Source organism: Pagrus pagrus (genome assembly GCF_965226575.1).
Source record: "Pagrus pagrus genome assembly, chromosome: 18".
Taxonomy (NCBI): Eukaryota; Metazoa; Chordata; class Actinopteri; order Spariformes; family Sparidae; genus Pagrus; species Pagrus pagrus.
This window is the reverse complement of record NC_140202.1, coordinates 21,041,828-21,063,748: the sequence shown is the minus strand read 5'-3', so window position 1 is coordinate 21,063,748 and position 21,921 is coordinate 21,041,828. Positions and strand designations below refer to the sequence as shown.

At 44.0% G+C, this 21,921-nt stretch overlaps 1 protein-coding gene across 4 annotated transcripts; it reads right to left on the bottom strand.

Moving 5' to 3' along the window:
- Positions 1-7,931: 7,931 nt before the first annotated feature.
- LOC311273825 (serine/threonine-protein kinase PAK 2-like) lies at positions 7,932-21,795 on the bottom strand. Of its 4 annotated transcripts, none has more exons than XM_084381081.1 (15): positions 21,539-21,795; positions 16,059-16,252; positions 15,871-15,977; positions 14,448-14,595; positions 14,339-14,355; positions 14,120-14,233; positions 13,760-13,883; positions 13,598-13,661; positions 13,421-13,469; positions 12,496-12,608; positions 12,292-12,409; positions 11,320-11,419; positions 11,035-11,231; positions 10,766-10,903; positions 7,932-10,614 (listed from the first exon to the last, which is right to left on the bottom strand). In XM_084381081.1, the coding sequence occupies exons 2-15, from the start codon at positions 16,234-16,236 to the stop codon at positions 10,528-10,530; spliced, it is 1,554 nt and encodes a 517-aa protein (XP_084237207.1). In that variant the 5' UTR covers positions 16,237-16,252; positions 21,539-21,795; the 3' UTR covers positions 7,932-10,527. The 4 variants fall into 4 exon arrangements, with proteins under 4 accessions (XP_084237207.1, XP_084237208.1, XP_084237209.1 ...); XM_084381082.1 differs by lacking the exon at positions 21,539-21,795 and adding an exon at positions 19,389-19,501; XM_084381083.1 differs by lacking the exon at positions 21,539-21,795 and adding an exon at positions 18,070-18,288.
- Positions 21,796-21,921: the final 126 nt, after the last annotated feature.

Genomic DNA, 21,921 nt, shown 5'->3' with positions numbered 1-21,921 from the left:
CAGACCACAGTGACAGTCTCAGTGTCACCAGGATCAATGGGGTAATCTCAAACTCCTTCAGTGTTAGTCACAGTTTGTTCTGGAGTCACATTCTTTCTCTTTGCATCCAGCATCTGATTTACATTTCTTTTTACACATGTTCCATTTACCGACACCAAATATGTTACCGGACCCAAAACATCAGCTATTACACCATCCAACCACTTCTCCCCTCCCCTGTAGTTCTTTACAAGCACTCATAGGCTCCCGCCAGTGTCAAGTCTTTAGTATGGGCGGCATTCAGCATGTGGTCGCGGAGCTCTGCACTTTTAAACCCCGCACACAAATAAGCTCCGCCAACTTGTGCTCGGACTGTTTAAATGGCGCACACAAGTCCATCAGCAAAGTACGATTCTTTTTGCCCACAACTGTCAGGAACACGGCTTTTAACTTATCATCCCCATCACTTCTGCCCTGAGACCAGGAGGGATTCACCTGCCTTCGTTGGGAAACAATGGTCTCTGCCCTGAGACCAGAAGAGACTAAACAGCCATGAGGAAAATCCTACAAAACAACTTCTGCCCTGAGACCAGGAGGGATTCACCTGCCCTCAGACAACTTCTGTCCTGAGACCAGGAGGGATTCACCTGCCCTCAGACAACTTGTGCCCTGAGACCAGGAGGGATTCACCTGCCCTCAGACGATTTCTGCCCTGAGACCAGAGGAGACAGTTGACTCCCTTTCGTCCAACTACGTTGCCTTAAAACAGAAAAATACAACTTCTGCCCTGGGACCAGGAGAGATTCACCTGCCCTCAGACGATTTCTGCCCTGAGACCAGGAGGGATTCACCTGCCCTCAGACAACTTCTGCCCTGAGACCAGAGGAGACAGTTGACTCCCTTTCGTCCAACTACGTTGCCTTAAAACAGAAAAATACAACTTCTGCCCTGAGACCAAGAGAGATTCACCTGCCCTCAGACAACTTCTGCCCTGAGACCAAGAGAGATTCACCTGCCCTCAGACAACTTGTGCCCTGAGACCAGGAGGGATTCACCTGTCCTCAGACAACTTCTGCCCTGAGACCAGAGGAGACAGTTGACTCCCTTTCGTCCAACTACGTTGCCTTAAAACAGAAAAATACAACTTCTGCCCTGAGACCAGGAGGGATTCACCTGCCCTCAGACAACTTCTGCCCTGAGACCAGGAGGGATTCACCTGCCCTCAGACGATTTCTGCCCTGAGACCAGGAGGGATTCACCTGCCCTCAGACAACTTCTGCCCTGAGACCAGAAGAGACAGTTGACTCCCTTTCGTCCAACTACGTTGCCTTAAAACAGAAAAATACAACTTCTGCCCTGAGACCAGGAGAGAGTCACCTGCCCTCAGACAAAGTTGTGGGAAACAATGGTCTCTGCCCTGGGACCAGATGAGACTAAACAGCCATGAGGAAAATCCTACAAAACAACTTCTGCCCTGAGACCAAAGGAGACAGTGGACTCCCTTTTGTCCAACTACGTTACCTTAAAACAGAAAAATACAACTTCTGCCCTGAGACCAGGAGGGATTCACCTGCTCTCAGACAACTTGTGCCCTGAGACCAGGAGGGATTCACCTGCCCTCAGACAACTTCTGCCCTGAGACCAGAGGAGACAGTTGACTCCCTTTCGTCCAACTACGTTGCCTTCAAACAGAAAAATACAACTTCTGTCCTGAGACCAGGAGAGATTCACCTGCCCTCAGACGATTTCTGCCCTGAGACCAGGAGGGATTCACCTGCCCTCAGACAACTTCTGCCCTGAGACCAGGAGGGATTCACCTGCCCTCAGACAACTTCTGCCCTGAGACTAAGAGAGATTCACCTGCCCTCAGACAACTTCTGCCCTGAGACCAAGAGAGATTCACCTGCCCTCAGACAACTTCTGCCCTGAGACCAAAGGCGACAGTGGACTCCCTTTTGTCCAACTACGTTACCTTAAAACAGAAAAATACAACTTCTGCCCTGAGACCAGGAGGGATTCACCTGCCCTCAGACGATTTCTGCCCTGAGACCAAGAGAGATTCACCTGCCCTCAGACAACTTCTGCCCTGAGACCAAGAGAGATTCACCTGCCCTCAGACAACTTGTGCCCTGAGACCAGAAGAGACAGTTGACTCCCATTTGTCCAACTACGTTACCTTAAAACAGAAAAATACAACTTCTGCCCTGAGACCAGGAGGAACTCACCTCCCCTCAGACGATTTCTGCCCTGAGACGATTTCTGCCCTGAGACAACTTCTGCCCTGAGACCAGGAGGGATTCACCTGCCCTCAGACAACTTGTGCCCTGAGACCAGGAGGAACTCACCTCCCCTCAGACGATTTCTGCCCTGAGACGATTTCTGCCCTGAGACAACTTCTGCCCTGAGACCAAGAGAGATTCACCTGCCCTCAGACAACTTCTGCCCTGAGACCAAGAGAGATTCACCTGCCCTCAGACAACTTGTGCCCTGAGACCAGGAGGGATTCACCTGCCCTCAGACAACTTCTGCCCTGAGACCAGAGGAGACAGTTGACTCCCTTTCGTCTAACTACGCTACCTTAAAACAGAAAAATACAACTTCTGCCCTGAGACCAGGAGGGATTCACCTGCCCTCAGACGATTTCTGCCCTGAGACCAAGAGAGATTCACCTGCCCTCAGACGATTTCTGCCCTGAGACAAGGAGGGATTCACCTGCCCTCAGACAGCTTCTGCCCTGAGACCAAGAGAGATTCACCTGCCCTCAGACAACTTCTGCCCTGAGACCAGGATGGATTCACCTGCCCTCAGACAACTTGTGCCCTGAGACCAGGATGGATTCACCTGCCCTCAGACGATTTCTGCCCTGAGACCAGGAGAGATTCACCTGCCCTCAGACAACTTCTGCCCTGAGACCAGGAGGGATTCACCTGCCCTCAGACAACTTCTGCCCTGAGACCAGAAGAGACAGTTGACTCCCTTTCGTCCAACTACGTTGCCTTAAAACAGAAAAATACAACTTCTGCCCTGAGACCAGGAGAGAGTCACCTGCCCTCAGACGATTTCTGCCCTGAGACCAGGAGGGATTCACCTGCCCTCAGACAACTTCTGCCCTGAGACCAGAGGAGACAGTTGACTCCCTTTCGTCTAACTACGCTACCTTAAAACAGAAAAATACAACTTCTGCCCTGAGACCAGGAGGGATTCACCTGCCCTCAGACGATTTCTGCCCTGAGACCAAGAGAGATTCACCTGCCCTCAGACGATTTCTGCCCTGAGACAAGGAGGGATTCACCTGCCCTCAGACAGCTTCTGCCCTGAGACCAAGAGAGATTCACCTGCCCTCAGACAACTTCTGCCCTGAGACCAGGATGGATTCACCTGCCCTCAGACAACTTGTGCCCTGAGACCAGGATGGACTACCTGCCCTCAGACGATTTCTGCCCTGAGACCAGGAGAGATTCACCTGCCCTCAGACAACTTCTGCCCTGAGACCAGGAGGGATTCACCTGCCCTCAGACAACTTCTGCCCTGAGACCAGAAGAGACAGTTGACTCCCTTTCGTCCAACTACGTTGCCTTAAAACAGAAAAATACAACTTCTGCCCTGAGACCAGGAGAGAGTCACCTGCCCTCAGACAAAGTTGTGGGAAACAATGGTCTCTGCCCTGCGACCAGATGAGACTAAACAGCCATGAGGAAAATCCTACAAAACAACTTCTGCCCTGAGACCAGAGGAGACAGTGGACTCCCTTTCGTCCAACCACGTTGCCTTAAAACAGAAAAATACAACTTCTGCCCTGAGACCAGGAGAGATTCACCTGCCCTCAGACAATTTCTGCCCTGAGACCAGAGGAGACAGTTGACTCCCTTTTCTCCAACTACGTTGCCCTGAGAACAGAAAAATACGACTTCCTCACCTGCCCTCATACACAATTCTGGGAAACAATGGTCTCTGCCCTGTGACCAGATGAGACTAAAAAGCAAGGGCATACATTTGGTCTCAGCTTTGGTAGGGACACTGACCTGATTTTCAGGCTTGACCATTACAGCAGGGAGAACGCATCCTGACAGCTTGTAATATCACTGTCAGATACTGTTCCCCCTCTGTTCAATAGGAAGGAGGCTCACACATCTTTCAAATTCATACTGCTGACTTCTTTCCCCACAACAGATAAGTCCTGTGATTTTCAGGTTGATATCATTAAATCTGACCATTACAGCAGGGGGAACTCATCTTCGGGCCATTTTGGACGGGAGCGGGACGAGGGGAAACAAATCTGGACGAGGAAACAGAGCTCGATACAACATCGGCAAACATTATAGAACTCAAAGTCGGTTAGCTTCAATACTAGCCCATGTTCACTACACTAACACCTTAATAACACTTTTCCATAGTAGAATGAGTGTTAATGTTTGGCTAGGAGGCTTGCATTGTGTGTGTGTGGGTAGTTAGCTAACTAACAACAGCCTAGCAGCTAGGCTACTACTTATGGTGAAGTAGCTTCGGATGTCTCTTCGGACGTCTCTTTCCCTGAGAACAGAAAAATAGGACTTCTGCCCTGAGACCAGGAGGGATTCACCTGCCCTCAGACAAAGTTGTGGGAAACAATGGCCTCAGCCCTGGGACCAGATGAGACTAAACAGCCATGAGGAAAAGCCAAATTTATGAATTAGACTACACTGCCCTAAATAGCCATTGTTTGTTTTTTTAATACGAGTACAGTAAAGCTTCATGCAATGTACACTGACAGACAAGCTTTCTAGCTCACCTGATTAGCTTGACTAGCGAGCCAGCTTAGCTAGTGCTTATGGTTAACATGTATTGGCAGACATAATGTTGATAGCACTAGCTCATTAATACTGAAAACGTGATGTTTTTCTGAATTATCTTGTTCTTCTACCTTTCTGTGATGAGAACCAGTTACATAAGTTATGTTACAGGATTTTGTATATTTGGATTTATATGTGATTCACTTTTCATATATTCAGCTTATTTCATATCTTGAAAATATGAGGTGAAAAAAAACATTGTGGGATGTTGGTTATCATAACAGTGTTAATTTTGAATGTGATATTTTATATATTAATATATGTATATTAATAAGTATTGTGTGCTTGGTGAGGCTCCTGTCAGCTCTGTGTTCAGTGGTCTGTGTCAGAGTCTCTTCCTCTTCAGCAGCTGCAGTCGGTTCCTGCTGTAACAGCTCAGTGTCTCTGCAGTCTGACTGAGGGAGGTTTTTGTACGACGACAAATCACTGTGTGAACACTCCACCACTGTGGTAACTCTGACAGTAATAAACTGCTGCATCTTCAGTCTGAACTCCACTGATGGTCAAAGTGAAGTCAGAGCTTCTTCCACTGCCACTAAACCGAGCTGGTGTTCCTGATACACGTGTGCTCACAGATGTTATTAGGAGCTTTGGAGTCTGTCCAGATTTCTGTTGATACCAGTGCAGACATAAATTGCTACCACAATACGAAGTAACACTTTGGCTGGTTTTACAGGTGAGAGTGACAGTGGATCCTGGAGTAAATGTCACTACTGGAGGCTGAGTCACAGTCACCTGACCGCTGCATCCTGCACACAAAAACAAATCATTGATTTATCAGCAGAAATAAATGAGAGAAAAGGCAGCACATCATGTCTGAAATGTTGCTGAGTGAACCAACCTGTAAAACAGCAGCAGGCCAGCGTCCAGATGAGGATGGTGATGAGAGTCATGGTGGTTGTGCTTTCTGCTGTGTTGACTGACAGATCTGAGTCCTGCAGTGTTGAACTCACAGGACTATAAACCTTCTCAGTTCACTGGAGGATCAGCTGACCATGCAAAGCCTCCTCTCTATGGAAATCATTTCTCTGCTCTCAACACACTGAAGGCAATGTGGGACACAAATGCAGTCTGCATTTTGTGTTATTTCCCGACTGCTTAAAAATGTACGGCACAGTAATCTATGTCACAGAGTGTGCTTTAGATTCTGTTTTGACACTTTTATCTTAGTGATCAAGACTGGATGCATAATTGAACATCTGGAGCTGCAAAAAGGGAACAAACTGACTATGAGGGACATGGAAATCTAAGTTTCAGTTCTCCTTTGACTGACGATGAGCTACCATAAGTTCCTGTAAGTTGTGGTTGCACTTTGTGTGACTATGCTATTTTCAGGTGAGCAGTGGTGCGTATCAGAATCTCTTGCAAAGGGTCACAGCTGCAACTAATTTGAGGGAGGTTTTTGTACGGCTCTATATCACTATGTGCGGAGGCCTGTATACACTCCCATGCAGTAGTAATCTCCTGCATCATCTGCCTGGAATCCACCGATTGTTAGAGTGAACACAGGTTCAGATCCACTGCTGATGAAATGACTCGGTGTACCAGACTGACGGCTACTTATTTTGTAAAACAGCAGTTTGGGAGTCTGTCCAGGTTTCTGCAGGTACCAGCTGAGATCATCATCGACTCCTGTACTGGCTGTGCAGTTCAGAGAGATCGTCTCTCCCACACCAACAGACTTTGACGCAGGAGACTGAATCACAGTTGGACTGGCCGTTGATCCTGCAGAAAATAAATGACATTTCCAATGTAAAAATGAAACTACAACCCTGCATCAGTTATAGAAAGGTCAGCTCAATTATCTCACCCTGAATGTGGGCTGCCAGTATCAGCAGGAATACCGGTGACATCTTCAATATGGATGTGTGTGTTTGTGTGTGAGAAAATGATAAAATTGTGGCTTACTCTGCACAAGACTTGGTGCCTTTAAAACATGTGACGTGGGAGGAAGCACAACAGATATTCAAATTATAATGTCTTATTCCTGTGAGAGTTGTGTGTGCATTTTGGCCGAGTAAAGACGAATGCTGCTCTCTTGTGGCAAAACAGGAAAATGTCACTTCATGGACGAAGTATGAGATGATGATGAGCCTCTGAGGACACAGACATGTACATTCCCACCATCTCTCTTTTATAGGGGAAAGACTATTGGTAGTTGTATTTCTTTGCGATGGTTTTGTATCTTTATGATTGTTTCGCATCTCTTTGTGGCCGATATGCTTCAGTTTGTTGTGTTTTTGCATCTCCGTCATTGTTTTGTCTCTCTTTGAAGTCACCTTGAGATTGTATTGGATCTCTTTGAGGGCGTTTTATGTCTTTTCTGTGTTTTGTTTGGATCTTTGAAGTCTTTTGCATCTCCCTTGTTCTGCATCACTTTGTAGTTGTTTTGAGCTTCTTTGAAGTTGTCTGCATCTCTTGGTGGTTATTTTGTCTAATTGTGGTCTGTTTCTGCTTGTTTTTCATCTTTTTGTGGTCGTTTTGAATCTCATTTTGTCTATTTTAAGTTGTTTAACATCACTTTGGTGCCATTTTGCATCATTTTGTAGCGATTTTGCATCTGTGTCATTGTTTTTGTGTCTCTGAAGTCACTTTGAAATTGTTTTATATCGCTTTGAAATTGTTTTATATCTCTTTGAAGCTGTTTTTATATCTCTTTGGTGTCATTTTGAGTCTCTTTGAAGTCATGTTTTGTGTCTCAGCTGTCGTTTTGCATCTCTTTGAAGTTGTTTTGAGTCTCTTTGTGCTTTTTTTATGTCTCCTGATGGTTGTTTTTGTCACCCTGAAATTGTTTTGCATCTCTTCAAAGTAGTTTTTTGTCTCTTCATGGTCATTTTGGATCGTCAGATTCATTTTGCCTCTAAGTTGTCTTGTGTTTCTTTATGTCATTTTGTCTGTGTGTGTAATCATTTTCTTGGAAGTCGTCTTGCATCTCTTAGGTTATTTTGTTTCTTTGTCTTCTGCTTGTGGTTATTTTTCAACTCTTGTAGTCATTTTGAATTCATTTTAATTTGCTTTGTGGTCTCTGACTATTTTCTGTCTCTTTGAAGTTGTTTGACATTGTCATTTTTAGCTTTGTAGCTGGCTTTCACCCCTCATGCCCTTTAATAAACCAGACACAAGCCTATTTAGGTCCACGTTTAATAATAATTTACAAACTGTATGGATTGTATTCAACACCAGAAGTTGTGGGTTTCATGATGAACATAACACATTCATTTTAAAGTCTGCAATAACTCATATTACATGTAAAACTGGAATGTGTGTTCTGGTCAAAAGCCACACAACTGTGTCTTCCGGCCTGTTAATATTATATGCAAGTACTCAGTGTTTGTGTCAACCTGTTGAGTACCATACGTTTTAAAAAGGCACATTTAATAAGCATTTTTAAATGCTTTCCAGTGATTGTCTAAACTTATAGAAAAAATAGGTGTAAACCAATCACATGTGGTACTCCAAGCAGGTTAAAACAAACAATAATTCCCAAATACTGCTTGACTCAGGTCTGGCTTGAGTGTCTCAGGCTTATCGATACATTTTATGGTTTGAGTCCATAAACGCAAAGTTCAGGGAACTGAGGATGAATTGGTTCACAATGACAAGTTGAAAACACATATTTGTCTTCTGTTTTGTTAGTTACAAATATAAAACAATGATATACATACTTTTTCAAAGCTGTTAAAAAATACAGGACATCACCAATACATAATATACAAAACAAAATGCGAAGTCTTCCTCCAGTTCGACACATACAGACAGACGATTTCAAACAGTATTTGTGCTGCACTCGCACCAACACGCTGACAGTAAGGCAAAAGGCACAGCTAAAGACAAACAGAAGAAGAAACATCATAGTAATAGAAATGTGACTTTTTTCTTTTCCGATCAGTGTTCAGATGGGTTTGCATAGTTTGCATAGCATAGTTTGATAGCAGAAGTCTGACTCATTTTAAAGGTGCAATTTGTTAGATTTTTTGTCTATAACTTTCAAAAATTAAAGAGTTTTGATGTTATTTATTGTGTCTCAGACATATCTACTGAAGTTAGCGTGCTCACCAGCTAGACGCAGGCCTGAAAAACCTATTTTCTCACTCCTGTGCTAGTGTTAACACCAACATGGCAGCTGCATGGCTAACTGAGCTAACAAGCTAACAGTAACTACAATCGTGGATGTATAAACAGAATGTAGTTAGCAGCATTTAGGAGCTATACTCATATAGGCTGCCCTAGTATGAATTTAACAGGAGGCCAAATTTTTACATATTGCACCTTTAATGATAGTGTGTTTTGGTGCCTGGTAATACCCCAAACTGCCAGCAGGGGCTGAAACTCTCAACTTACAAAACCTTGACACTCTACTACTATTTAAAAAAAAAAGTTTCATGGACAAAAACAAACTCGAATCCCATTCCTTTGACTGGAATGGTTTTAATTTTCAGTGAGATACAGGGTCAAACAAGGACACTTGTATGGCTTTTTCCCCCGAACAAAGATCATACTGTCCAATGCTGGGCCACAGTACAGCACAGTATTGGCACATTTTAGTTTTCCATGCCAGTTTCACAACTTTTTGGACCCTGACACATGTGTAACCATCGCAACAACGACCAGTAAACAATTGCAAAGGTCACAGTCTCTCCACACACCAAAGCGATAATCCTCTTGATCGTCATCTCTCATTTCTCATCACCTATATTCCTTATTCACAATACATCCTAAAGCTGAAAGCACCTTGTAACTTGACAAGTTAAAAGAAGAAACTGAACATTGAGCTGTGTCTGTCCACGCTTTAAGACCTGATGTTTTTGTCCAACAGCAGTTCACAGAGCAATTCAGCACTAAAACTAGCTCCTTAGCCCATGAGAGATTAAGAGAAGAAGGTTCCCAACCTCTGGCCGATGGACCAGTACTGGGTCTTGGGTCGTTCAGTACGGGGGCCGCGAAAACCCAGTAGGAACTAAGAGATTTTATGTACTGCATTGTGTTTTGTTATGTATTTTCCTGGAAATGCTGACCTTCACATACATCACGGGGCAGATAACTTTCCTTTAACATAAAATGTTCAAAAACTGATTTTATTTACGTAACAGTGTAAGTATGACAATGAAAACATTTTGCTGTTCATGTCACGTATGGGTCACACACGCCCACCTCCTGGTCCGCCTTTAAAATTATAGCTCATGTCTGGTCCATGTTTTCAAAAAAGGTTGGGAACCCCTGGTCTTGAGCAATAAACCAATCACTGCAGAGATATAAATTCAATTAATTTATTAAATATGATGTCATCAGTGGCAACATTAGGAGTTCCTCTTTTATTCAGTAAAAGCTGCATTCAGCAGCTTTGTGAACAGGTAACTCCTACAGGTGAGAAGAGATCATTTGTTTTTTATGGCTTTTGGTGTGTGAAGAGTCTTGAACCTTTGCAACAGTGATCGCACATTCCTGATAATGCATACTGTAGCAACCAGTGTCAACATCAACAACACACACGTGCTCTGGCTGCAAGAAATAGAAAAACACATCATGGCTGTGTGCAGCTTTAGAACAAGGCACAAAGGAGATACATCTGGCATCAGTACAGAAACACTGGAAAGAGTGGAGAGGCATTTTGTGAATCTTTGAGAAGGTCGCTGATGGTCGTCATACGTAGACCAGCAGATGATGATGGCTGGTCTGGCTGTCAATGGCATTAGCACTTATAGTCTTTAGAGACTGGGATTTAGCGGTTGCTCCTCATGGCGTCCTTGGCTGCCAGGATGAGCGGGGTGAGGCTGGACAGAGGCTTGGCCACCTTCAAGAATGGATGCTACAGAGAGACAGAGTGAAAGAGGAGTGAAAACATGGACATCAGTTATCTTAATATCTTTATGTGTTGGACTGTTGGTCACACACACAAAAGTATAACTGAGTATTGAAAGCAGCCCTAATGTTCGGTATGAGTGTGTAGCCTCTTCTACCTGCAGCAGTTCTCTGCCTGATCCTCGTTTCTCCACGTCCATCTCCAGACAGCGGGACAGGAAGGCTCTGAAGACAGGGGACAGCTTCTCTGGACTCTGCAGCTCAGGAGTCCCATTGGTGGCGATTAAATACAATGCCTACGACGAGCACAACAGCATGGTGAGAAAAGCAGTGTAAAATAATCCTGAAGCATTTTAATTTCATTCTGTTTTCTTTCCGTATCACCACACAGAAGATTTATTACGAACATCAAAATCCACACACTCACCCTGAGAGGGTTCTCGTTGAGATACGGAGGCTCTCCCTCCACCATCTCTATCGCCATGATCCCCAGAGACCAAATGTCCACTTTGGGTCCGTAGGCTTTCCTGGTCACCACCTCTGGAGCCATCCAGTACGGGGTCCCCACCATGGTGCTGCGTTTGCTCTGCTCTGGAGTGATCTGGGCGCAGAAGCCGAAGTCAGCTGCAGAGAGAGAAAGAAATGTCTGTTAAGATCAATTTATTCACGGCCACGTTGCGTTGCGTTCATCTTCGCCGGTGCTTTCTCTTACTAAGTTTGACAGATCCGTCCATCCCCAGCAATACGTTGTCACTCTTGATGTCTCTGTGGATGACCTGGTTGGCATGAAGAAACTCAAGAGCCTGGAGGACCTGGACGCAGAGAGGGAGAAAGGTGAGGATCCACAAAAGTTAAAGCACTGTACAAACAAGAATTCTTAGAGACCCGCTCACATTGTATGAAACACATTCCTGACTATCGTCTCACACTACTCTAATGACCTACAGATGGCAGTAAAGCACAAATAAACACATCAACGTTGCATCAAAGGCAGAGAAGACAAAGAAGAATGCAAACTAATAATTGAATGTAAACAACGCAGGCTTCAAAATGTAATAAAGTCGATGCATTCAACGTGTTTGTTAGATCTCAAGGATACACGCAATATGTTTTTTGGTAAGTAACTGAGAATGAATGCATATCTGACGTGCTGTAACAGCTATCAAGGTTTGGTTTCTAACTGCAGAAATCGTAAATGTTTATAGCCACAAAACGTTTGCAAAGCTGCCTTCTTCCTGTTGACACGACAAAACGGTATCTTTCAACAACATTTCATAAATGAACATCTCTCCTCCTGTGGTATGTGTGCACATGTCTCTGCTGTGTCCTGACAAATCCTAGCAGGGTAGGGCACCTCTGGAGCGCTCCTAAGCATTGAAAAGACTAATTTCCTAACCAAGTTCAGAGAGTTTACAAAGTGATTTCACTTCTATAACTCGAAGTAGGAGAAAAAAATATGTCCCTGAAAGTGTTTGGCCTGTAAAGCTTCTTTTCTTTCTCTGACACTCTTGATAAATTGATAGGTAAGTGGTTTATGTGTCATATTGCAGTACAAATAGGTTTCATTGTTCTATAAAATGACAAAGGAAGTTTTGAGCCGTTCATTTGATACATATGACCTTGATTGTGTGACGCAGGTGCTTTGACAGGTTTTGTAAGTTCGGCTGCCTGAAAAGAATCCTACCTCCCTGCAGACAGCGGCGATCTGAGCTTCGTCCATGCACGTCTCCGTCACGACATCGGTTAGGGAGCCACCAGCCAGGTACTCCATCACCACGAAAAGCTCGTCTCCTACGAGGAAACTGGAAATACACACGCGCACAGTCAAATCACAGTTGGTGCTATGCGTGTTTACTGTGCGTGTTTGTCAGTGCGGTGACGGCGTTACCTATCTACGAAGTTGACAATGTTGGGGTTCTTCAGCTCCTTCATGACCAGGATCTCGTTGATGATCAGCTCCTTCTTTGGCTGCTTCTGCAAGTTGATCTGTTTGATGGCCACCTGCAGAAAACACAACATCCTGTAAATCAAGTACCACCAATACACGCAATGTACAGAAACTAACTAACCTTCAGTGCTACTTGTCAATACTGTAAGCATACTTTGAACTCGTTTTTTCCGAAGATTTAAGTTGCCAAGAGAAATCACAGATAAATCAGGTTTTGTTAAATATAACTCTATTAAGACTTCTTCTCCAAAACTGTAGTTATTCTTCTATGCAACTATCATGCTAAAAGGCTCACCTTAAAATGTTATAATTACAGTAATATAACACGATCACCACTTCAACCTACCGACCAACTTCTTCCAGTTACTTTTATAGCAAAAAAAGGAAACTTACAGTCCAGCTGTGGGTTTAAATATTGTTTATAATATGTTTGAACAAAACAGATTGCAAAAGTAAATTGTTCCATTACTCAAAGTAGGGAAGCAACACACCCGCGTGACTGCATGCCACAGGATATCCTTCTCTGCAGCACCGCACTTTACTGTAATGTCAATGTATTAAAACTAAGAATGTTAAGTTTTTCTAACTTAAAAAAAATCTGCTTTTAAGAAGAATTGTTGATCTATTACGACATGAACAAAATAATAAAGAATAAACAGAACCTTATAGTTAGTTATCTGTTGTTTTTAGTTGAAAAGAAATCAATTATGCCAAGAAAAAGAACGATACATTCACAGGAGGTAAAAATGTTTAAATCACAGGTACTCCTTCAGCCCTTCTACTAATAATTGGGATTTTTTTAAGCTCAGTCCAACCTTCACATCACAATGAGGGGAAACCAGGATGACTGTTGAAGTAACCTTACCTCTTGACCCGTGGAAACATCTATGGCTGTGTAAACTGTGCCTGAGGCCCTGAAAGTTAGAAACAAAAATGGTGGAGGTGAAATAAATTGATTTTCCATGTTTGTTTTTCCGACTATTAAAACTATTGGCACAGCAACCGGCTAAACAGACTCCTGTTGCCCTGAATTCTGACTCACCCCTGGCCGATCTTCTCATAGCGAGTGTATTTCTTCTTAGGATCTCCAATACTGACAATAGTTCCTAGGAGACATAGAAAAAAATTGTTAAGTCAGCTCAACTGGAGCCTAAAATAGCTGTGGTTTTGCCTGCGATGTGTAATTTCCGATGTTTAGACATACTGAGTTTGTCCATGATCTCCTCATCGGTCATCTTGCCTCCCTTCTTCTTCTGTCTGTCGGCTGCCTTAGAGGCGGCATCTCCCTCTGGAGCTGGGATTGGGTCTATCACCGACCTCGTGTACACCTGACACAGAACAGGAAAAGAAAAATTGAGCAATACTGACTTTGGGTGATCTTGCCCTTATTGCTTTTGGCAGCTTGTGAGTTTTGGCAGTTTATTCACTTACTTTGCTGTAAAAAAAGACTAAAATTAACTCTATACAACTGATTCTATGTTCTTAATTTTGTGAATATTGTTCAATATATATAAATCCTGCATTTTCAAATATTCAAAAACACAACCGTGTTACGTTGACTCACTGATTTTGTGTGTTCTGGCCGCGGTGCCACGATTGGAGGCGGTGTATCGTCATCATCATCGTCGTCTCCACCCTTGCCACCTGTTGTCGAGGTCGCTGTACCCTGCTTGCCTGACTGCAACAGCAAACACACGCAGATTAAACAGAATCTCAGTCAGAAATTGACAAATGTGTTCAATGTTATGCTATTAAAGCAGAAGTGATGGATGGAAGTACTCACCGACTGTGAGTCTTTATCTGTAAGAGATAAAGTATAAGGACAGAGGAGTGAGCGTGTGCAGTTGCAACATCACGTTTTTCATTATCTGTTGAGCAAAAGAAAAACTGACCTGACGCGGAAAGACTGAGGTATTTCTGTTTTCCACTGGTGGAGTCGTAGAACTTGAGGATGTCGAGGACGGCCTGAGGATTCTGCTTCTGTTCTGATTTGCTGATGTTGGAGGTTTGAAGGAGACGGGCCCACTGCTCCGGCATGCCCTGGAACAAACAAACAAACACACACATACACAGTGAGAAACATATACAAAACTCGACCTATGAAACAAAAGAAGATACTGTGAATGCACCAAAACGACACAGGTGGAGCTCCTCTAGCCAAGTCTTAAGTGTTAACTGCAGTGGTTGGGTTTATTTTCTTTTTCAGAGATCCTTTATTGATGTGTTTGGGGCAAGAGGGTTTACTCTGGAGAGATTTGAGGAACCAGACTTTGTAACAATCTGAATTTCTATCTTATCTCTCCTATCTTTTTTTTTTTTGTTGTTATCAAAAACCTAATCGTATCAGGGATTTGGAGATAAGTGACACTCCTTTTAAAATACGTATGCCTACTGGACATAAAAAAATACATAAAAAAGTAAAGCTGCATCTGTGAATTGTCTTCTGAATCACTTGTATAAGCTCATGTTGCCCTCGCTGGATTCACTAATACAACTGTAATAATCTCTTGGCACAACTAGAGCTGCAAATATATTGGTTGTCAGTTACTCAAAAGTTATCTGAAGTCTCCTGTTTGCCTACGTTCAAACTTAGCCAAGTTAAAGCAAAAGTGCTTATTAAGTTAAGATTTTACACGTCACCAAATTAAAACAAGTTGCTGGACACAAAGTAGATCTCTGTTAAGAGTGAAGAACGAAAGAGGAATGTTTCAGGCCAAACACGTTAGACTTGATGATCAAATAGCATCAGCTATTGATCATCAAGCACAAACTGATGTCATGCCAAACTGTATTATTAGTACTTACTCTCAAACACGTTTCTCTAATTTAGTTTAACACATAAGTTTCCTGGTATACCGGTTCTTTCTTGGATCTATGTCGCAGCTTGTGATGCTACACTGACTCTCTGTTTACACAGGTCATTCTTTTGATTAGACCGAGCACTAGATGTTTCCTAGCAGCATTAAGGTGTAAAACTATAAGAATATTTTGGAGGGCCTTTGGGAAATACACTTTGCTTGCTTGCTGTAGTTAGATGAGAATTCTGCTATGATTTTTATTTCTGTACGGTAAATGAGTGAAACTTTGGAAAGAGCCAGGCTAGCTGTTTCCCTCCGTTTCTAGTCTCTATGCTAAGCTAAATGAACGGTGGCTTGTACATTTATGGCCGTCCAAGCATATTTGGCGACCCATTTTAGCATTTTATACGACGACATCCACAAGTTTTGCTTGAAATTATTCTTTATCTGTCTGTAGTCTGTAAAATGTCCCATATCTGAACGAGCACACTGCACAGCTTTAAGGTCAGATACTCACAGTGAACTCTCCAGTGACAGCATCAAAGCCCACATGGATGGTGTGTTCGAAGTCAGATGGTGAGGAGATCTCAGGCCTGTCCTTGTCCCGATCCTTCTTCCTGCCTCCTGCAGGTAAAGGTCAAGGGGTCAATGCGCTGATCAACCACTGCAATGTGTGTCTTTTGTGTCAAACTTGATACCTCTCACCTTTCTCTGAGGCAAACATTGAGATGATCTTGTTTCTGGACTTCCTCTCCTCCGGTACAGACGGCAGTGGCCGAGAGCTGTGATTGGCTGACTGTGAGTCCTTTGGTCCTCCTCCTTGGCTGCTCATCCTGACAGGGGGGGCGGGGGGCTTGTCCTCACACACTCCGCTGTCACACATCTACACACACGTACACCTGCACGGACGAGAAGAGGTGACAATGGCGCACAAGAAGCACAGTAAGTCCGTTGCATGCTCAATCACTCGTTCCCTTCTTCCTGTTTTTTTTTTTTTAGTTCTCACAATGCTAGCAAAAGCTTTGAGCTAAAAATGCTCCTGAGAAAAGGGTTCAGATCAAGCCTACCTTATGAAAAGACAGAAACAACACAACAACAAACCAAGAAAAACTCACGCAGAGTTAACTAGTCCATCCATGCCACGATCTGGGGATCGGCACGGAGTTTTGGAGCGAAGGGAACAGAGAGTGTGAACAGGAAGCAGCGCTGAACGGGCAAAGTGACGTGTTGAGTCTCGTTCAGTGTTACAAATTAATGAGGAAGGAAAGGAGGCAGAGAGACACAGAGAGAGAGAGACACAGAGAGACAGAGAGAGAGAGAGCGAGAGAGAGAGAATGGTATTGTAACAGTGACAGTGTTCAGTTAAAGTCTGGGTAAGAGAAGCTGAAACCTCAGAATCGTGATAGAGACAACAGTCAAGTACTGTACTCAGTAAGTGCAGGAGAAGCTTATAAAACACAATGATTGTTTCACATTAAACAATGGCTTCTTTACTATCTGCTAAGCTTCTGCCCAGCAGCAGCTACTGTCCCCTCATTGTTCAGATGTCTTTGGGGTTGTTAGCCAAGGGGACACTTTAACCCTCTAGACTCTGGGGGAGTGTGGAGATATTCAGTTATTAGTTCAATGGTGTTCACAAACGACATTGCTGACATTGGCAGGTTAAGCGAGCCCAAACATTTACATTACACTGAGCCACATGTAAAGACAGTGTGAAATCCATTGTGCCTGTTATTGTGGCTTCTACTTCATTGTGATCGGATCGCTCAGGACGGATGTTGATACCAGGTCTGAACAGGGCCTTAGTTATTGATGAATCAGTATGAATAACCTAATAATGTCACACAACATATCAATCACAGCATAGTACTTGTGTGCTTTCACTTAACTTGGATTTTAAGTGTAGCATTTTCACATGTATGTATTGGTTCTTGATTTGACTACTTCTTCCTCACTCTCTGTGTTATCCATTACCCTAATATGGTGAAAACTGCCATTGTAGACACACGCGCACACACACAGACACACACAAATGCACGCTCAACCACAAAAGCACCTCTTTCAGTCTTGCAGAGCAAGCAGTTCGATCCACTCTTGAGCTGCAGCCTGCTTTTTTTGGTGACATCACAGACAGGAAACAGGAAGCAAACAAAGGTTTCCTCACTTCCTGCGTCTGACCGCTGATGACACAGCTCGTATTAAACCGGGATAACAGACGTGGCTCAGGTTGATATGTCTGTGTGACCTCCTTTTCACACACGAAGCTTGCATCTGCAAGAGCTCAGCTGGTCTGACTCAGCCGTGACACGAAACACCGCAAAATCAATGAAATTAGGCTCCACCTGGGAAGATATCTTGCCACACACACTTTCCTTAATGCTTCAAACAACACACACAACACTGGGCCTTTGGGGTTATCGAAAAAAGCCATTTCACACAAGCTGATGTGACCCATGTTATAACCAAGACTCCAGGCTACAAGTTAAAGACACATCAGCACTAACTCGACTCAAGGCTATATTTTCATCTCCCTGCATATTTTCCGAAGCGATCCCAGCAATCACTGCTACTGACAAGTACTTAAACACCATTATGAAAATACAACCACACAAGCCAGTCCACCTACATTGAATGAGACACTCCTCTAACTCTCTTTACGCCCCCAAACGTCTTTTCACTCCCCTCGCCTCCTCCACAGAAGCTGCTAAGTACTCACCTGTTTGTGCCTCTTCTGCGTCTTACAGAAGACCAGGTAAACAATGAAAAACTGTTGTATTCCCAGCAAGCGCATGCAGCTCCTTCTCTGGCGCTCATCTGCCGACTTAGCTCTCACTGTTTCCTTACTCTTCTTTCCTTCTTTTCAGGCTTCTCTGGGCAGGTCTTAGCAGGCTGCCTCATTCCTCAGCGATCTGGGATGGGACAAGTGTATTCTTGCCCCGACAGGATAAAATTAGCCCCAGTGGTCCAGCCTTAATGTGCATTTTCGAAGTCAGTGTGTGTGTGTGTGTGTGTGTGTGTGTTGGACTGAATGTTGGGTGCTGGCTGGCCAGGCAGAGACAAGTTGTCTCTCAGTAGGAATTTCATAGCTGCAGGGCTGCAGGGGTTGGGCGTGCTCTCCTGTTCATCCCTGTCTCTCTCTCTCACACACACACACACACAGACACACACACACACACACACACAAGGCTCCTCCTCTTGCACGCCCCATCTCACACACACATTCCCTGCTCTAAAACACACACTCCCCTTGCCAACAGGGGCTCCATTGTGAGCTCTTGAACATCTTTTATGTAGCTCGGAGCCAAGCTTGCTGAGCGCAGCAGAGAAAAGTTTTGAGGGGAGCAGGCAGGTGCACATCAGCCCTGGAGGCTACACTCTTCAGTGTTCTGTATAAATTAACACTCCCTATTACTGCCAAAATGGTTTTATTGAATCAACAGACAGTGCTAACCCTGACCCAGTCATTCAGCAAGAAGAAACCTCAAAGCTAGTTACAGAAAGAGGTCACTAGATATATCTGAGAGGTCACAAGAGGGCCTTTATATAGACTTGCGTTCATTTTTTCACTTTTTTTACCCTTTTAAGCCAAAGCCAAAGTGTACACATTGGCCCAAACACACTTTTCCCATAGACTTACACCATTTTTACAGACTAATTAGTGTGTAAATGTTGGACTTTTTAAACGTTTATACCCACTAAAAAGTAGTTGATTGTCTCCTTTCACGTTGCCAGTAGACAAGTTTGCCTTTCTGTTGTATTTTCTTCCTGTGTGTGACATTTGTCGTCACAAAAACGGCAGAAAGACGAGTCCATAGAACGCAGCCGATCAGACTCCATCCAGAAGATGTTAAAATTTGTTTTAAGTCTTAATTGACAGCCTTCTGACATAAAACACACTGTTTTTACCGGAGCTGATGATGGAAGTTGCTAAGGAGTGAGACATCCCGCTTCTTTCTCATCTCTGTTGAGAGCTGCACATGCACATGATACTAACAAGGCTAGTGTGGCGACAAGGAGGCCGTAAACGACGTTTACCTTCTTAATATCTTGTCCTCTAGTCTGTCTTTCAAACTCAGTGCTGATGGAAGGATGTCCGAGCGCTGCTTGAACAGAGACGGATGAAAAAGTATGAACAAGCCAGCGGCCTTAACTTAATTGAAACAATAAACACAGTAATGAGGGCGTTTATGAAAGTGAAACCACAACATGTTTTGTTTTAAAAGTCACTCAAATAATTCTCAAAATTATTGTCATTTACTTTAATGTTACTCCACATATCAATGTATTGAGTCATCAGCTGTGTTAATGTGGATATGTTCCCTTTGCAACTGCAGGCTGTGCTTTCCCTTCAAATCCTTGTCTCCACGCTTAATTTATCCCCTCCAACCCTGCGTGCTTGCTCACCACACACACTATTTTACATCCAGACGGCGTCCACATAGATCTCCCGTCTGTTCTCAATCCACAGACCTCTCTTTTCTCACCATCGCTGTGCCTCGGAGCCTGTCACATCCCTCTGCCCGTTATAGTCTCTATTCCTCATTCTCCTCTCTCTCGCTGCATCTGAACACTTTCTATTCCCTGTGGCTGACCGCCATCAGGGGAAGCCCACTTCCTCATCCTGGAACTCCCCGAGCACCAGAGGGTCAGAGGACCCAACCGGCCAACCAGAGCGCAGCAAACACGGCCGCCGAGCTGTTTACAGGAAGTGGACAGCAAGCCTTTTGTATTCGGCTTCTATAAAAGGAAATTCTGCGGAGGACTTCCTGGAAGGAGTGATGAAGCTGACACACACATTCACACACACTCTAGCCCCTTTCATTCACTTCCACATAAACATACAGGTATAAAAGCACACAAATATGTAATATAAGTACACACACACACACACACAGTCACTACCTTCTACAGTCACTGATTATAGGTCTGCTAGTGAGTGAGGCGTAAACACACTGCCCAGCTGCACACCCACACTGAACACCTTATCCTGTTATTCAAACAGCTGCCTCACGCCTGTGTCAACATTTGGACAAATCAAATCACCAACCTGGCAACCTGAAGGCCCAGGCTGCTGTCAAAACTTGACTCTCCAGCTTGGACCAGGTACAAAACTAGCCTCAGCTCTCACAGTTGAAGTCTGTTGGCTTCAGGGTCTAGCAGTGTATGAATGACTGGTTCAGTGTACCTGCAGGATTACAGGCTGGACTGTCACAGCCTATATCGATGCATTTGCATGCACGCTGATGGTCGAGATTTTAGAAATCAGGAGGCCATAACTCCAAACTCCCCCTGAAAAAACCCAAATTATCACCTCCAAATGAAATTAAGGTACATTTTTTAGGATAACGATACTTTTCTGACCGCTTCTAAACGTTTCTGCTCACTGCTTCTCTTAGCTGAAGAAGACTATGAACTAAGAAGTTGTACAATATGTTTAGACTCGGGCCTTTTAGGCTATATGGCGATAGATAGGGACAGGGATACCAAATATCTCCATATCAATACTGCGACAATATTATAGGGAAGATTACTGGTACTTTTACAACATATAAACACTGATATTTCTGATAAATACTCATCAGTGGTGTGTGTTTAATGGCTGAAGTGGGTAAAGACGAGTAGAAGGGATCACTTTACTGTATTACAGCCTTTAAAACACAAAATCTCATATGATATATCGTCTCGCATCACAATAATGATATAATATCGACATATTACCCACCACTAGTTCATAAACAGGTGTGTACTGCAGCTACACATACAATACACTGTATCCATGTTGTACTTTGCTGCACAGAAAACACTGTGACTTTAAAATGACATTTTATTATGAAAGTGCTACTCTGATATTTAAAGGCCTCTCCACTGGCTGTTGTTACAGATGTTTTGTATTAACATCACATGTTATTACAATACTACAGTGTCCCTGTAGGCTGTCATTACTTTGGGTTAAATTAAAAAGGAGGGCAAACCATAGATCCCACTAACACTAGGATGTGGATCTCTGGCCTGGTGTACTTTTATTTTTATCCCCTCAAGAGACCAGAAAGAAGAGTCTCCACAACAATTACGCAGGGAGATGTCCCTCAGTCTGAGTGCCAAAGAAACGTTAGTCAGCTATTATCAAATAAGCAACTTTCTATGTTAACACTGGCTGTGTTGAATGAGTAAATCTTAAAACTCACCGGTTGCTGTCAACCGCAAAAGTATCAAGCTCACTCCGGGCAAACTCTCCCGAAACTCCGCCCCGTCTCGGCTGATGTCCTCTCCGGTCACAGCCCAGATTCAGCGCCGAGATTTGTCAGACTTCCCCGGGGAGATGGAACAAAAAGATATCGTCTTTTTTATCGTACACTCTTCATTCCTCTTCACTTTCCCCCCCAATGTACTCTCAGCCTGGCTCTCCTTGCTCGGCCCGGGCGGGGAGGAGCTGGCGGAGAGGAAGCGGAACGTCGTAGTCGAATCGGAACCTCGCGGCTTCCGTAGCGCTCATTGGGCGAAACGCACGGCGCGCACAATGCAAGTGGCGAAAAAAAGGGCTGAAGCAGCCTGCGTGCGCTGCGTTGAG